Source organism: Xyrauchen texanus, chromosome 32 (genome assembly GCF_025860055.1).
Source record: "Xyrauchen texanus isolate HMW12.3.18 chromosome 32, RBS_HiC_50CHRs, whole genome shotgun sequence".
Taxonomy (NCBI): domain Eukaryota; kingdom Metazoa; phylum Chordata; class Actinopteri; order Cypriniformes; family Catostomidae; genus Xyrauchen; species Xyrauchen texanus.
Window position 1 is genome coordinate 16,807,267 of NC_068307.1, and position 18,398 is coordinate 16,825,664.

Genomic DNA, 18,398 nt, shown 5'->3' on the forward strand with positions numbered 1-18,398 from the left:
CCTTAACACCTCTGCTGCACACATGTAATTAAAAAAAAAAAATAATAAAGTAAAATTATTCAACAAAACTTAATCATTCTTGGTGAGGGTGGTAGCATGTTGATGCATGTGACCTGGTGAAATAGCCAGAGATGAACTCATATCTGATATGACACACATACATAATTAAAGGGAAATACTGACTAAAATGTACTGAACAACAAACCTGAAAATCAAGAGCATAGAGGGATGTTTTAAAATGCTAAATTACAAATGTTTAAAAAAACAAACATGCAAAGTTGGAACACTGGACACAGAACATTAGAAATTGCACAAAAACATGAAATGTAATAACTATCACATAGGTATTTACAAACTCAACTGTGGCTGTATCTTCCTTCTTCAACCGACATTTGCAATGCCCACACTAAAAAAAAAAAACATAGGAAATATAAATATTCCATGCAGAAATTGAAAATGTCTTTTTTTTTTTTTTTGCTATACTTACAATACTTTACCACAAAATATTTTGTTTTCAGTGCAGATCAAGCGTGTATATTAGGCAAGCTCAGACAGTATAGGAACAAATGAACAACATTCTAAATCAAATTAAAAGCATGAATACAATCTGAGGTTATACCAACTACTGTTGGTATGAAAAATAGATCAGCAGGTTCTAGAGTAAAATATTCTTCAGGCACTGAAGGAGAGACAGTGCAAAAAAAATAAATAAATAAATAAATAAATATATATATATATATATATATATATATATATATATATATATATATATATATATATATATATATATATACATATTTTTCATTGAATTTCAGTGCAAACAGGACACAGCACAAATGTCCTCTTGGTTTCAGATTGTGAGTTCCTTCTCACATCTGCAGCTTGAGGACAAATACTTGTACTTTTCTCTTTCACTCTCTGAATCTCTCACCTTTAGTTTCTGATTAGTTTATATTGCCTTCTGCTTAATACACAACGTAAATGTTCATTTAAAAAACACACTACCTGGAATGACAGGTTCAGCCTCATTTTTCTGACCCTAATTGAAAAAGGGAGGAAAGCTGGCAAAACATTGCACACTCATGCACACACACCTGTATACACTTTGTATGTGTCACAAGCCTAGTAGTCTTATTGCACTCCCTCCATTGAAATCTTAAGGGTGAGGAGATTGTAGGTGTGCATATGAACACACAGAAAGACATTCCTTTGCCGTTTCCTCACTAGGGTGGAAAACTGAATTCTAGCTCTGCTAGTGGTTGCAGCAGGGTCTGACACACTCATACACACACCCTCCCTCGCCCATCCACAATGTGCAGAAACCGCCTTCAAGATCCAACTACATAAGAGGACAGATTTGGGCTCAAAGTTACCATCCTCTTCCCTGTGTTTATTTTATCTCTGCATCTGCCATCCTCCTAAGGTCCCAAGACAATGGCGTCAAAGTCCACAGTATTTCGGTGTCGGGGTATGAGAGCCACTCCACAAAAAGCCCACAGTGTGTATGGTGGTGGTTTTGGAGGAAGCACACGCATCTCTTCCTCCTCTATGCATTCCAGAAGTGGAGGAGGTGGGGGATACGGTGGTTATGGTGGAGGATACGGTGGAGGAATTAGTGCAGGCATTTTGCCAGGAGGCTGCTATGGAGGGGATAGTGACTACATCCAGATGAACGAGAAGGCCACCATGCAGAACCTGAATGACCGTATGGCTGCTTACCTGCAAAAGGTGCACTCTCTGGAGGCTGCCAATGCCAATCTAGAAAAGCTGATTCGTGAGTATTATGAGAAGAAGGGGCCAGCTGCACAGAGGGACTATAGTGCCTACTGGAACACCATCAAGGACTTGAAGGAAAAGGTAAAGTATGATTCAAAAATACTGTCTGATGTCTGAGATTCTAATGAATATGACACAAAGGAAAGACAAAATGAAATGATTGAAATTATTTTAGGTATTCTAAACAGATTGCAGACATTCACTTCAAGCAATAGTCTGTTCAATATAAGGTAGGCTCAATCAACAGCATTTGTGGAATAATGTTGATTTGCACAAAAAATAACTTTGATTAATCAAGGCCAAAGTGAGGCACTTACAATGAAACTGAACCCAGTCCTTAAACGTTAAAATACTCACCTTTTCAAAAGTATAGCTACAAGACATAAACAATATGCATATTAACATGATTTTAGTGTGATAAAATAACTTACTAACTTTTTCTATGTAAAGTGATTTCAAATTCTACAACTTTGTTGCCATAATATTGTAACACCGTAAACCCTAAAACCCAAAAATGACTATAAAAATTATGATTTAACAACTTTACAGCTCAAAAAATACACAAGTTTTAACAGAAGAATTTAAGGAGCTGGTTCACATTTCTGCTTTTAAATCCTCAAAAAAATTGGCCCCATTTACTTCCATTGTAAGTGCCTCTCTGTATCCTTGAAGGGACAAGTTGAAACACATTTTGTGTTAATCAACATTATGCTAAAAATGCTGTCGATTCAGCTTAAGAAAATATCTATTTTATATTAAGAAAATATCTCTTTAAGTACTCTCAATGATTGCCAAATAAAGAGGAAGGAGAATGAAAAGCATAGTTCAGAAAATACTTTTAAGTTCACGATAAAATGCAAACTGTTCCAATATTAAAGATAAGGTAAGAAATCAGAAACATTTTGGAAGGGTTTGCAACACTGTGGTACACTTATATTCTCAGACAGAATTTTATTTTGATAATGGTTGATTTCCAAATGGTCAGTTTATCTGAGAGTCTGACAATCTGTGTATTATTGGAATCTTTAACATTTATACTGTATATTTTATAATTTATTACATTTATTAAATCGTGTTCTACGTTACAGATTAAAACTGCTGCCATCAACAATGCCAACATCCTCCTGCAGATCGACAACTCTAGGTTGGCTGCAGATGACTTCAGGATAAAGTGAGTTCTCTCAAACAATGTCAAGAACATTCCACTGCATTTAGATAAAACCATAGCTTGAAGGATACAGTGCAATAGCTTTAGCTTGGTTTAACATAGATGATGGTTCATGTTTAGATCATGACAAAAAAATGATAGATGATTTCACTCCCATCGTACCTCTCCATCATTCAGATATGAGCATGAGTTATCTATGCGGCAGTGTGTGGAGGCTGACATAGCTAACCTGCATCGCTTGCTGGACCAGACAAAACTAACAAAGGCTGACCTGGAGATGCAGATCAAAGGCCTGCAGGATGAACTGGAATTTATGAAAAAGAACCACAAGGAGGTTTGTAGTAGTTTTCCAGTAGCAAAATCAGCTGTGTGATTGATCTTAAAGGATATTGCTATAAAGTGCAAAGGCTCATTATGAGGAGAATCTCATTACACATGATAGACAAGATCTAGTGAAGACCTGACTATGGAACTGAGTTCATATTGAAAAATGCTTTGTAAAAAAAAGCCAAGTAAGGAAAGCCAAATCATTGTCATGCAACAGCTTAAAAACTCTCGTAATTCAGTTGTGACTTTTATGGCTTAATATACATAAATTATTTTAACAAAAGTTCATTGGTTACAGGAGTTGGCAGCACTGAGGTCTCAGCTGACAGGCACAGTGAATGTGGAGGTGGATGCTGCTCCTCAGCAAGACCTCAACAAGGTTTTGGAGGAAATACGCTCTCATTACGAGGCCATCATAACGAAACACCGCAAGGAACAGGAAGTCTGGTTTAATGAAAAGGTCAGACTTTCTTTGTCTCTGTCTCTTTTAATTTGATTAATGACATATAGTTCTGTAAATAACATATTGTTAGTTTCTTTCTCTCTCTTATAGACAGTACAATTAAGCAAAGAGGTGGTCATCAAGACAGAGACCATACAAACCTCCAAGTCACAGATAACAGATCTGCAAAAGACTTTGCAAAGGCTGGAGATTGAGCTACAGTCTCAACTCAGCATGGTGAGATAACATAAGTCATACATGGGTCAATTCTTTAACAGTAAAATGATTTGACAAGATTTAATTTAAAACTGAATTAACAGATTTTACAATGTCTATAAATAAATGCTTTGTCATCACCCATACAGAAAGCATCACTGGAGAGCTCACTGGCAGACACAAAGGCTAGATACAGTGCTATGCTAGCAGGCTTCCAGAACCACATCAACATGCTGGAAGCAGAACTGTGTCAGATGCGGGCAAGCATTGAGCAACAGGGAAGAGATTACACCATGTTGCTTGACATCAAGAGCCGCCTGGAGCAGGAGATCGCCACCTACAGAAGCCTCCTGGAAAATCAGGACATTAAGTCAGTTTACCTTTTTATTCATTAGAGTTTTGAGTGTCACAAGACATGGATCATGGGTTTTATGTTACATAATCATCTGAAATGACTTCACTAATGCATAGTTTCTTCTTTGTCTTCTAGGACTCATGTGCAAGGTAAGTCAAATTTATCTTTGGGGGAATAGTCAGTTTCAGGTACTCAATCTATGTTGTACATTATGCATTAACTCTTTCTCCTCACACTTCAGGTGGATCTCAAAATGTCCACTCTGGTGCACCAGCAATCCCCATAAAGAAGACCACCAGCACCACCACCACACATCATACCTACTATTAACTAAAGACAGAGCAGCCTGCTTTTCTGAGACAATATCCAAACACACACACACACATTTTATCATATTTTAAGTGACACAAATTAACACGTCACTTCTGGTATTGTGAACAAAGAAACCATTTTTTTGAAAAGAAAACTTGATGAAACTTTGTGTTCTGAGAAAAACCTGCCTCTGAAAATAAAACTGTAAAAAAAAAAAGAAACCTTAAAGACTTGTGTTTCTTTTTTCTCTGAACACTACGATCTTAGTCGTGGGAGCAGAATATGTTTTCTTTAGAATATGCTAACCATCTTCTAATCATAGAAAAACACAAATTTAGCAAACACTTTAATTACATTAATGAAATCAAATGCATTCTCAGTCTGAACTGTCAACATTCATAGCATTTTCTACAAAGAAATGTATTTAATGTCTTTAATGACTTTAATCTCAATTGGTGTAATCATCAAGTAAAAGGTATTAAAATACTTTCCTTGCACATTGAATACACACGAGTGTACACAACTTCATGATTAGTTTCAGAAAAGATTTCAAACATATTTTTCAAGGTAAAGATTATTTTATTTTTATTTTATTTTACAAATGCCATTTTGTTTTTGTCACATATGCCAAAATGGTTTCTTATGGTTATTCCAGTTTACTTTATTATTTGTCATAACAAAAAGTCAAAATATCAGATATAAAAAAGTAATATGTGTCTAAGGAGGTCTTCTCTGTTTTATGGTTTATTTATCACATGATAACAATATGTTGGTTAAATCATCTACTTATAGATGATTATAATATTTAAAAAATTTAAATGTAATTACACTATAGGATCAAAAACATGTGCTGTATAATTTAAGGATTTAGCCTACAGAATTTGTGAGATTACCATTATAGTAATGGATGAATTCCTCAGAATATATGAGGCCTAAACTCAAAAGTCTGAGTTTCGATTTATTGTTCAGGCTGCACTGCATTGTCCATTCTCAGGTGAGATCCAACTTCTGATTGACGTCAATACCCTGCAGATCACTGATTGGTCAGAGAGTATCGTCGCTACCAGTGTCACTGAATTTGTGACACGGGACATCAACCCGCAGGTTAACAACAGCAATAGCAGTATCATTTGTTCACGTGACTTTCGAAAGTGTAAAAAAGAAATGGCTGTGCACAAAACCACACAGGGGTCAATAAACGAGGTGCAGACGTTCTTCTAGTTAGTAGCCGAGGAGAGGATCCAACGAGAGCTGGATGGGGCGACACAACTATGACGATCAGTCTATAATCCCACCCACGGCTGCACTAAACTGCAGTGGAAAAGCAAGCTCAGAAAAGTAAAGCGAGCAGAGTCGAGTCGAACTGTAAGGTGCAGTGGAAAAGTGCCATTAGATTACAGACGCACACCACTGCACCCAGCGAAAACACATACTCCAATGTATGAAATTAGAATATTACATACTGTATGTCATTGACAGGGTGTGCTTCTTAAAATACATGTCTCCTTATCATTCACCTGTAATAATAGTTCTATACAATTATATATACTGTATATGTTTCCGATTTATTGTGACGATGACATTTCTTTATGAATTAGATAAGCACCAATTCCTGGTTTTAAATATTTCATTTCTGTGATGATACTGTATTTTGCATTATTTTGTATTAAATATTATAATAATATATTATTATATAAATCATATAAAAAATATTACTAGATAATATAATTAATAACATATATTACATAAATTTTAAGCTCATTGTCGGAACAGAAACCTGCATGTGCATGAATAGAGAACACTTCATATCAGTCTCATCTTAAGATCACATGTAAGATATATATCTTATAAATATCTTACATGTGATCTATGTGCAAATCAAAAACAACACATCACTGAGACAGAGTGATGAAAGAGATTTGTTTGTGGGACCATAGGACAGGAGACTATTGAACAGGCCTCCGAGTCTGAAGCAGTTCAAAATGTGTTCAATGTAATTAAAACAATTACAGATGCTGGAAAAACATGCAAACACAGATAAAAATGAGTTGATTAAGGACTATACTAAAATGTACAACAACAACAATAAAATCAACTGCTGATGCATTTAAAATGTAACAATTTCAGATTCAGGATACATGATTCAGTTTGGTGTCTCCCAGAGGCTAAAGTTCATTTGTTTAGAAAGAAATTGTAAACATGTTGCTTAACAAGGTTTGTGCATCAGAGTTACTTTAATGATAACATGTATTTTTTTTTTTACTTTTTCTATGTTATTAATATTTATTTATTTAATAATTTTCATCTTCTTTTTTGCACAGTGAATAACGTCTAGGTTACGTATGTAACCTCCGTTCCCCGATGGAGGGAACGAGGCGTTGTGTCAGAGAAGCGACACTAGGGGTCTCTCTTGAGCGCCGATATTCACCTCTGGACTATGAAAAAAGGCCAATGAGAGTTGGCAACCAGTATTGGCATGTCCCGCCCCCGGACATACGGGTATTTAAGCGGCGCAAATACGGGAGTTCATTCAGGATTTTTCTGAGGAGCCGGAAATGGTCCGGCCACAACAGTGGCTCGGCTCAGCGACGTGGCAGGGGAGACACAACGTCTCGTTCCCTCCATCGGGGAACGGAGGTTACATACGCAACCTAGACGTTCCCCTTCTGTCGCTCTCTCCACGTTGTGTCAGAGAAGCGACACTAGGGGTCCACTTATAAAAGCGCCACGTGCTGAGCCGTGTACGTGAACTGCTGATACAGGAGCGAGCAGGTATTCTTACGTGCAGGACGACCAACTGTATCAGGCTGCATGTACCCTTCCCCAATGCCCCATTTAAGCCATCAGGATTCCTTATCGTTACCCCGGAAGGGGGGAACAAGGTGCTGGCTGCCAACCTGGGAACGGGCCAAGCCTGGCCGGGCCTCTTTCCCTCTAAGTTTCTCGCATAGAGCAACTTAGGCCGGGGCCCTTACACGCATTGAGGGAAGGGGGTCTTAGCCCTTATTCAGGGCGGAGAAGACCCTGCGGAGGCCACGCCTACCCGAGAGGGGAGGCAAGTTTAAGTGGCAAAACCATCAGAGGCCTGACTTAGGGCCTATGTGAAAAAGTCAGTGTGGTGGTGGATCCAGCCTATAGAGGGGGGAACATACAGCACGGCAACCGAGGCAGCCGTGACAGCCTAAGGGAAGCACGGGAGTCCGCTCGCCAGAGGGGACAGAACCGTGGCGTTACACACAGGGGGAGTCCGAAGGAGGCCTTACCTGTGGAGCACCTACACCAGTGCAGGGTAGCTTGCGGTACCCGCAGTGGCTTGGGTCGGCGAGTTCCTCCGCTGAACTGCGACCCACGAGGGCTAGGGAGGAATCAACCAGTGTCCCAAACCTGAGATCTCCTGGGAATGAAGGCGCACTGTTTCTCCTGGTTAGGTGCAAGCGATTCACCCGGTCAGATCGTGAGCGTGCCACCGAGTTCTACGGGCTCGGTACCTGAGAGAACACGGGACGATACTGACCCAACTCGGAGATTTTAGAATCTTGCGAAAGTGTTAGGTGTTGCCCAGCCCGCTGCTCTACAAATGTCTGCTCGGGCAGTGCCCCTAGCCAGTGCCCATGAGGACGCAATACTCCTAGTGGAGTGGGCTCGGACCCGCAAAGGGGGGGGGCACGGCCTGGGTGTGATAAGCCAGGGAAATGGCGTCGACAACCCAGTGGGCGAGTCTCTGCTTGGAGACAGCGTTCCCTTTCTGCTGTCCCCCAAAGCAGACAAAGAGCTGCTCAGAGCGTCTAGTGCTCTGTGTGCGGTCCAGGTAGATACGTAAGGCACGTACTGGACACAGCAGTGAAAGGGCTGGATCTGCCTCCTCCCGGGGCAGCGCTTGCAGGTTCACTACCTGATCCCTGAAGGGTGTGGTAGGAACCTTGGGCACATAGCCCGGTCGCGGTCTTAGGATCACGAAAGTGTCTGCCGGACCGAACTCCAGGCAAGCGTCGCTAACAGAGAACGCATGCAGGTCCCCGACCCTCTTGATGGAAGTGAGCGCGATCAGCAGGGCGGTCTTGAGAGAGAGGGCCCTGAGTCCAACTGAGTCAAGCGGCTCGAAGGGGGGTCTCTGGAGTCCCGTAAGGACGATTGAGAGATCCCAGGAGGGGAACAGGTTAGGCCGGGAGGGAGCTATTCTCTAGGCACCTTTTAGGAACCTGACGATTAAGTCGTGCTTACCAAGAGACTTTCCGTCTACCGTGTCATGGTGGGCCGCGATAGCGGCGACATACACCTTGAGGGTGGAGGGGGACAGCCTCCTCTCCAGCCTCTCCTGAAGAAACACGAGCACTGACCTAACTGCGCACTTCTGCGGGTCTTTGGCTCGGGAAGAACACCAGTCCACCAGGGGCTCTGGCTTGGCTGATTGTATCTACGACGGTAGATGGTAGACCGGCTAGATCTTCCGCATCCCGTCCAGGGGCCAGACGTGGAGGTTCCAGAGGTCTGGGTGCGGGTGCCAGAGGGTGCCCCGTCCCTGAGAAAGAAGGTCCTTCCTCAGGGGAATTCGCCAGGGAGGGGCTGTCGTGAGGAGCGTGAGGTCCGAAAACCAAGTCCGGGTAGGCCAATAGGGGGCTACCAGAATGACTTGCTCCTCGTCCTCCCTGACCTTGCATAGCACCTGTGCAAGAAGGCTCACTGGGGGAAATGCGTACTTGCGCAGCCCCGCGGGCCAGCTGTGTGCCAGCGCATCTGCCCCGAGGGGAGCCTCTGTCCGGGCATACCAGAGCGGGCAGTGGGAGGTTTCTTGGGAGGCAAACAGGTCTATCTGAGCCTTGCCGAACCGGTCCCAAATCAGCTGGACCGACTGGGGTGGAGCCTCCACTCCCGCCAGGCAAGCTTTGTCTTGACAGCGCGTCCGCTATCACATTGAGGTTGCCGGGGATGTGAGTGGCGCGCAGTGACTCCAGTCGCCGCTGACTCCAAAGGAGGAGACGACGGGCGAGCTGTGACATGTGGGGGGAGCGTACTCCGCCTTGGCGGTTTATGTAGGCTACGACCATGGTGCTGTCTGTCCTGACTAGGACGTGTTTGTTCCGAGTTAACGGGAGAAACTTCTGCAGGGCCAGACAAACAGCCAGCAGCTCTAGGCAGTTGATGTGCCAGCGCAGCAGACCTCGGTTCCACCGGTCTGCGGCTGCATGCCCGTTGCCGCCCCAACCCAATTTGGAAGTGTCGGTTGTGACCAGAACGCATCGGGACACCTGCTGCAAGGGTACACCTGCCCTTAGAAAGCAGAGGTCTGTCCAGGGTTTGAAGGTTTAGCGGCAGGCAGAAGTAACTTTTACGTTGTGCGTGCCGCGGCACCATGCTCATCTCGGGACTCGAGTCCAGAGCCAGTGCTGAAGTGGTCTCATATGCATCAACCCCAGCGGCGCGGCCACCGCGGAGGATGCCATATGCCCCAGGAGCTGTTGGAAATGTTTTAGCGGGACCACGGCGCCTGGCTTGAAGGAAGCGAGGCATTTCAGCACTGACTGAGCACGCTCGTTTGAGAGACGTGCTGTCATTGAGACTGAGTCTAACTCCAGACCGAGAAAAGAGATGCTCTGGACCGGGGAGAGCTTGCTCTTTTCCCGGTTGACCTGAAGCCCCAAACGGCTGAGGTGCCTGAGCACCTGGTCTCTGTGTGCGCATACTAACTCTCGAGAGTGAGCCAGTATGAGCCAGTCATCGAGGTAATTGAGTATGCGTATGCCGGCTACTCAGAGCGGGGCAAGAGCTGCCTCTGCGACTTTCGTGAAGACGCGAGGGGACAGAGACAGGCCGAAGGGGAGGACTTTGTACTGATACGCCTGGCCGTCGAACGCGAACCGCAGGAAGGGTCGATGTCGAGGGCAAATTGAGACGTGGAAGTACGCGTCCTTCAGGTCTACCGCTGCGAACCAATCTAGATGCCGGATGCCAGATAGAATTTGTTTCTGGGTGAGCATTTTGAACGGGAGTTTGGACAAGGTCCGATTGAAAACTCGCAGGTCCAAGATCGGTCGTAAGCCACCGCCTTTCTTGGGTACAACAAAGTAAGGGCTGTAGACACCCTTCTTCGTTTCGGTTGGAGGGACAGGCTCTATCGCGTCCTTTAATAGAAGGGAGGCGATTTCTTCGTGCAGGGAATGGGCATGTTGGCCGTGTACTGCGGAAAAATGTACGCCCACGAAGGGGGGCGAAGACCTGGCAAACTGAATTGCGTAACCGAGTCGAATGTTCAGGTGACCCCAGAGACAACAAGGAAATAGCTCTATAGAGTGTAACGAATTTAACAAAAAATTCTCCTCCCGGCCCTAACGTCTCCATCTCTGGGTCTGTCATCTCAGGAGCGCCTGGGAGCCTTCTGGGTCCTCAAGGGGGTCCGTGAGACGATGGGCGTCCAACTTCTGCGGGGGGCTCAACGCTGGGGCTGAGAGCTGGGCCCACTCACTTGTTAGTTGAGGCGGAGCACCACTTTCTTTCTTTCTTGAAAGCCGCAGGAGGACGCCCTCGGCGAGCAGACAGGGCATGGCCCCTGGCGGCAGATTTGCGGCAGGGCAGGATGCTTTTTTTTGCTTGAATATAGCCTTTGTCTGTTTCTTCACCACTGAGGACTGCTGGGCGAAGTCGTCAAGTGGTGTCGCCGAATGGACGGAGCTGGGAGGCGGGGCGTTTGAGAAAGCGTGCTTTGTCTGCCTCCCGTACTGCCTGTCCATCGTTGCGTTTCTGGACCACGGAGTGGCCATGGCCTGTTCGAGTGCAGTTCCTGCAGCACGTCAAGAACAGGACTACCCAAGTGCAGATTTTGAAGTGCCCTGGCCCGGTGGATTTGCAGGAGGGGCCATGGCGTGCAGGGGAGCGGTCTGGGACCGTTCTACCACCGAGGGTAGCGAGGCGGAGGAGCGAGAAGCTGGGCTTGCTCAGCTCGTCATGCACATCCGGGAAGGAATCCGGAGCGCGGCTGTGGCGGCGCACATGCCCAGCGGAACCAATTAAGCCCGGGGAAGCATAACGGACCTTCTTGCGTCAGGCTCAGACTGGGCGGAGACCCGAAGGTGGCGGCCCAGGTGAGTTATCCGCATCCGACGCCGCTGTTACGCTCTCCGATGCAGCGGTGATGTCATCATCCAATGCTGGGGAGCTCGAGGGACCGGATGGTAGGCCGTTAAGCGGACCGCACTAATCCCGAGCTTGAGGGAAGCAGGTAAGCGTGCCGGGGAGGCGGGAGGTTTTCGGGGGGATTGACCCGGCGATAGCGTCCCGTTATGCTCCCCAGATCGTTCTCCATCGCCCGCAGCGCCTGCCTCAATCCCGTAGGAAGGAGGCTAGTTGCGGGGGGCGGCTGAGATGGCTCTCTCTCACTACAAGAGAAAGCAGAGATCGCAACGCTGCCGCGGCTATGTTCTCACACTGAAAACATAACCCATTGGAGAGAATGCTCATCCCGAGCTCGGACAGAAACAAGCAAGCGTGCCGGGGAGGCGGGGGGTTTCGAGGGGGTTCACCCGGCGAAACGGAGCCCGTCATTGTCCCCAGATCGTTTTCATCTCCAGCGGCGCCTGCCTCAATCCTGTGGGAAGGAGGCGAGGCACAGGGGGCGGCTGAAGCGGCTTTCTCTCACTACAAGAGAAAGCCTACGACCGCAATGCTGTCATGGCTATGTTCTCGCACTGAAAACATAGACCATTCATAAAAACGCTGCCTGCGTGTGATCGCAACCCAGGAATGCAAGGCAGTTTTTATGACCGTCAGAGGTGGGGAGACATCAACCACATCCAGAAACTACACAGGGGCGGAAATATCGTCTTTAAAAAGACGCGTCCTGAGAAGAACGTTCAACGCCGCTGTATTTTGCTCTTTAGAGCGAAATTACTCTTTTAGAATAACTCTTTCGAGTTGTCTGCGCTGTCGAAGCGCCCAGGGGCAAGAATGCACAGCCGTGCACGAAGGAGAAAGCCGCTGTTATGCGCCGTCAGATCCAACAGCATGCAGAGCGTCAGAGGATTAACCAGGAACTTGGTGTGTAACTCGCAGCAGAGTTCATGCACGACCATCGGCTCGAAGAAATTTTCTGAATGAACTCCGTATTTGCGCCGCTTAAATACCCGTATGTCCGGGCGGGACATGCAAATACTGGTTGCCAACTCTCATTGGCCTTTTTTCATAGTCCAGAGGTGAATATCGGCGCTCAAGAGAGACCCCTAGTGTCGCTTCTCTGACACAACGTGGAGAGAGCAACAGAAGGGGAACCTACAACTTTAATCAGTATAATTTTGCTGTGATTTTTACCCCCCTGCACATACAGTAAACATGCAATTTAAAAACAGTTTAATAATGTACATATTTGTATTAATAATATATTTTATCACATAAACTAAAACGCACTACTGTTGAGTGATCTTTGCAAGATGATGCGTGTGACCAGATAAAGGGTGGTGAAACTGTCAGAGATCATCTCACACAGGGGCGAAAATTTCATTAAAATGTTGGGGTGGACAATAAACATCACAATTCTCAAGAGCAATTTTTGAAGGGGACACCAAGGTTTTTTTTGTTGTTGACCCATTTGCATTTGTATTATTTTATTTCTTAAACAATTATTTTAAGAATATATCATTATATTATTTACAATACACATATTTTAATGATATTTTGGGGGTCAACCCTCAGATGGGGGGGACCCCCCCGACCCCGCCGCAATTTCCGCCTATGATCTCACATCACAAGTTTATAAACAAGACTTAAACAAAAGACACAAAATCATGAGATCCAGGGCAGGCTTTTCCATAATCATAGGGTCTTCGCTACAGACGCTCTATCACCTTTAGTTTTGCATTTGGATCTTGGAACAGCCAACATTTCATGACAAGAAGATCTAAGAGGTCTAACTATTTCATAAGGTCTTTAAAGTTCAGCAAGATATTCTGGTGCTGACCCATATAATGCCTTATGTGTAATTAATAAAATCTTAAAATCAACCCAAAAATGAATTGGTAGCCAATGCAAAGAGGCTAAAACTGGAGTAATATGAAGAAAGATTCAAGTAATGCAAGAAAGTCTTACATCAACGGGAGGTCCCTTATGCACTGATGTTCCCGGCCAAATTGATAATTGATGCTAAGGATGGCCGCAAAACATTTATATGTCCTCTGCTAACGTTGTCCTTCATAAAGTCAATGGAGTAAATTATTTTGTGGTACTCATGTTATAGCCGAATGGACTGACTCCCTGAACATTCACTTGACTGTTGACTGCCTTTTTTGTTTCTTTTTGTGCTGGTTCCACCTATTGGCTGGAGTTTGTTTTGTGGAGTAACACTCCTTCGGGACTGTTGAGTGGATGAATTTGCACTTTTTTGTGCTTATGCCTCCTATTAGCAGGAGTTTCTTTTGTGGAGTGTTTCTTGCAAGACATTGGAGTGATTAGGTAATTTGTTGCACTCATGTAGCAGCCGAATGGTCCGGCTTAATGAACATTCGTTTGACTGTCCGAGGAAACTGATTGCCCCTTTTGTTATGTTTTTTCTTTTTGTGCAGGTTCCTCCTAGCGACTGGAGTTTGTTTTGTGGAATAACACACTTTCGGGACAGTTATGTGGCTGAATCTACACGTTCTTTGTGTTTACTCCATCTATTGACTGGAGTTAGTTTTATAGGTTATCTGTTGTTGTGTAACTCTGTCTCACAAAATTTGTGTAGAAACACCAAACTTGAGCAATCCGATGGCAAAGCTGACGTAGGGGATCTCGTAGGTGTACATGGACTGTTTTGAGTTCAGAGGAATGGACGCCAATTGGTGCTTTTGTGCGCAGGGTTAATGCGCACGTGTTTCTTTTTTCTGTTTGTTTAGTTCTGGGGGAAGTTCAGGGTTTGATTGTTGCACTAATGTTGGAATGTGGTCTTTATAATTTTGTTTTTGACACACAATATCTTTTTACTCATATGTCAAAATGTTAATATGAGTGGATTGTCTCTCTCCACATGGAATGTGAATGGGTTGGGGCACCCAATAAATAGAAGGAAGGTTATTTTTTATATTATGTCTCAGATTCGGAAGCGTCATAAGTGTTCTGTTGTTGGCTGAAAAAGTGTCCGACTCTGGTTCATACATATATGGCAGAACTCCGGCATTTACGCTGTCAGTCATATTAGTTCTGATTAGTTGTTGCTGTAATATCCAAAGCACAAGCTGTAAAGACACAGCCCTCTTCCTGAATGGGGGTGGGAAGCAGCAGCTCATTTGCATTTAAAGAAACACACACAAAATCAGCGTGTTTTTGATTCTACCCAAAAAGTGGCATTTAGAACATGATAATGATCCGTGGGGTTTTTGAGCTGAAACTTCACAGACACATTTTGGGGACAACTGAGACTTATATTACATCTTGTAAAAAGAGGCATAATAGGTATCCTTTAAGGCGGTTCTTATACAATATGCCTCATTCACCAAAAAATCCAAAGCACAAGAACTTGTGAAGTTGGAATGGAATATAAAAAGGAGTGGTGGTGGCACAGTGGGCTAAAGCACATAACAGTTAATCAGAAGGTTGCTGGTTTGATCCCCACTGCCACCACCATTGTCTCCAGGTTGCTCTGGGGGGATTGTCCCTGTAATAAGTGCACAGTAAGTTGCTTTGGATAAGAGTGTCTGCCAAATGCATAAATGTAAATGTATTAAAAGTGCAGAGCTGAAGCACCAAATGTTGTCTGATGGCCTTAGAGAATTGACCTGATTGAAATACATATATAACACTATTTTGTTGCAGAAGGTGGAGTCTTGGCTAATCAGGGCAAAACAGTCATACATTGAGTAAGAGGATAAGCCAGAAAAACTTCTGGCAAGATATATATACACTACCGTTCAAAAGTTGATGACATATTTCATACATCTAGATCAGGTGTGGTTTATTCTGGGCTATAGCTCTTCTGATAACATTAGGTGTTTCATCATTATCATGTGGTCAGTGGCGAATGATCAGACTCCGGTCGCTGCCATCTCACATCGAAAAGGCAAAAAAATAAAGGCATGTGATATGGTAGAATAGGATTATCTTTTTAAGATTTTGTAAATGTATGGGTTTGAGAATACTTTTATTGTTTGGATTAAGTTACATTATATACACCCAGTAGCAGCAGTACAAATGAAGGAATTAATTTTTGATTATTTTACTCTGGATAGGGGCATCCGGCAGGATTGCCCTCTTTGTCCATTATTGTTTAGTCTTGGCCTGGAACCATTAGCAGCTGCGATAAGTAAGGAGGATGATTTTCCAGGGGTGGTGGCGGGAGGTTAGGCGCATAAGCTTTTGCTTTATGCAGATGGTATTTTATTATTCGTCTCTAGCTACTAGATCTATGCCTTGTCTCCACAGAATTATTCATACCTTTTCCAAGTTCTCAGGATACTGAGTTCATTAGTTTAAATCCGAATCTTTGGCTCTAACAGCGTATTGCCCAGTAAAGGATTTTCAGCCTGGTACCTTCCAGTGGCCCAAACAGGTCATTAAGTATTTGGGTGTTTTATTCCAAGCAAATTTGTGTGATATAGTTAGAGTTAATTTTGACCCTTTAATAAAACGTTTTTCAAGCGATGTGGGCAGATGGGCTTCATTACATTTATTGTGATTGTGAAAGTTAATGTTATTAAAATGAATTGCATTCCAAAATTCCACTACCTGCAACAGTCTCACCCTATAGATGTCCCCCTTTTTTATTTCAAGCAATTTGATAGCATAGAGAAGTCCTTCATTTGGAATGGTAAATGTCCCAGATTGCATTTCAGTTAGTTGCATAGGCTGATTGACAAAGGTGGGCTAGGCATACCCAAGATTTTGTTTTATAATTATGTATTCGGTCTCAGACATTTGGCTCATTGGCCGCTTCCACCTGAGAGAACCCCTCCCTTGTTTTGTATTGAACACAAATGTCTTGCCCCTATTTGCCATGTCAAAGCCTTTCTATTAAACTAACCAGAGAAGTTACGTTACACCCCATTATCTCGCATTTGCCCTTTTTTTGGTATTTACAGCTGTGCCACTTGCTCTGTACTATTTTTGGGAGTAGTATAAATAGTAGTATAAAGCGGCAGATACTCTGGTAATGGCATTTCAGTTAGTCATATCATTGGGATTCAGTGACAGATACAGTTGCAGCAGGTCATCTGCATAGAAATAAAAATGAATGATGTATATTCAAATCACAGAACAAAATGGTAACGTACTGTATATAGTGAAAACATACTATATATCCCTAACAGGGATCCTTGTGGAACATCACAATACATTGTTGAAAAGGAGGACATCTCATCTCCAACAGAAACTACAAATATCCTATTCGTCAATTTGGAAACAAAGCTATTTAAAGCCACCCCAGATATTCCCACCCATCTCTAGCAGTCACTGCAGTTAAATCAAGCAGCATAAAATGGACTCTGAGAATCCTCTACCATCAACAAGTCATCAGTCACCCTCAGAAATGCAGTTTCTGTACTGTGGTTTTCACCAAAACCAGACTAAAATTTCTCAAAAATCTTGTTATCATTCACTACCTTTGAATTGCTTAGCTTCAGCTTTTTCTAATATCCTACCTATTCTTTGACCTTGGAACTGACTTCATTGAAAAATGTAATCCAGCTGTGTGGTTGTAGTTGTCGTCATCAAAGCCTGCAATGCAGCACAGATGCACATTCAATTTCTCTATAAATAGCCTTATATAATTGTAGCCTTATATTTTTAATCAGAGACCTGACTCATAAGTGTTATTACAGAAGTTGGTAGCACTGAGGTCATATAAAACACATTTATATCAAACAATTTGATTAATTCATTTAAATAAATTCTCAGTCTGAAAGATTATGGTTGATGTTGTTACATATACAGTAAAACCAAATCATCACATATACATCCACATCTCAGTTAATGTTTTAAATGTGGATTTCAGGTGAATTGAACTGTCAACATTAATTGTCCATGCTGACAATGAAATTACTGAAAGAAAAATATTAACAAAAATAATAGCTACTAGCATACAGTGCTTAAGCAGCAGATGGGAAATTGATGCAAGGATAATTGTCTCGTCGGCTATTTTCACTTCACAATGAAACAACACTTCAAGAAATAAATACTGAGGACATGACCTCAGTATCCTCAATGGTAGTTAAGGCCATGTATACATCATATGTCGTATCAACATTGATACTTTTATATAGAATATCATTTTTTTGTCTTTTTTTTTTTTTTTCAAACAATCACTGCAATGATTCATTAATAATGTTTTTTATGATCAAACAACTTTTATAAGTTATATTTAAAGCCTTCAAATGTAAAATATTATTCACTGAAAATCTTCTCCTTATCTCTCAAATCCCATTCATTATGCATCTTATTAATCGGTCATGTGACAAACGGAACCAGTTTTGTTTGGTGTTATGACATCAAACTTGCTGTGTAAACATGATATTGTTGTATTGGAACTCAAATGAGAATAAGATGTCAAATCTTCAGCAGAGGGGAAGATTATAAGCAATTGACTTAGTGCAGGTCATATACAACCTTTTTTCTTCTTTTTTTTTTTTTTGGAGCTTGACATTCGTGGACACTATAAACTGTTCCGGTATGGAAAAGAGCCGAGTAAAGATTCTTCAAAGTTTCTCTTCAATGGTCACAGAGAAATAACAGCATAGGTTTGGAATGGCATGAGGGTGAGTATATAAAATGTACCTTCTCTCTCTGTCATTTTTTGGCTTGTTCATCTCTACATGGTATACCAGTTTACCTCTTTGTCATGAGATGCTGTT

At 43.0% G+C, this 18,398-nt stretch overlaps 1 protein-coding gene across 1 annotated transcript; it reads left to right on the forward strand.

Moving 5' to 3' along the window:
* The first annotated feature begins 1,356 nt into the window (after positions 1–1,356).
* Positions 1,357–4,818, forward strand: LOC127625640 (keratin, type I cytoskeletal 19-like). The gene is made up of 8 exons (XM_052100932.1): positions 1,357–1,857; positions 2,865–2,947; positions 3,122–3,278; positions 3,570–3,731; positions 3,825–3,950; positions 4,079–4,299; positions 4,420–4,433; positions 4,526–4,818. Exons 1-8 carry the CDS (start codon positions 1,435–1,437, stop codon positions 4,612–4,614), a joined length of 1,275 nt encoding a protein of 424 aa, XP_051956892.1. The 5' UTR covers positions 1,357–1,434; the 3' UTR covers positions 4,615–4,818.
* The last annotated feature ends 13,580 nt before the right edge of the window (positions 4,819–18,398 follow it).

What these genes read in the sequence shown, in the direction of transcription:
- LOC127625640 (XM_052100932.1), top strand. Translation starts at nt 1,435, where the DNA reads ATGGCGTCAAAGTCCACAGTATTTCGGTGTCGGGGTATGAGAGCCACT. An exon ending in GCAGATGACTTCAGGATAAA is followed by an intron (nt 2,948 to 3,121) that starts GTGAGTTCTCTC and finishes TCCATCATTCAG; the next exon opens with ATATGAGCATGAGTTATCTA. An exon ending in TACAGTCTCAACTCAGCATG is followed by an intron (nt 3,951 to 4,078) that starts GTGAGATAACAT and finishes TCACCCATACAG; the next exon opens with AAAGCATCACTGGAGAGCTC.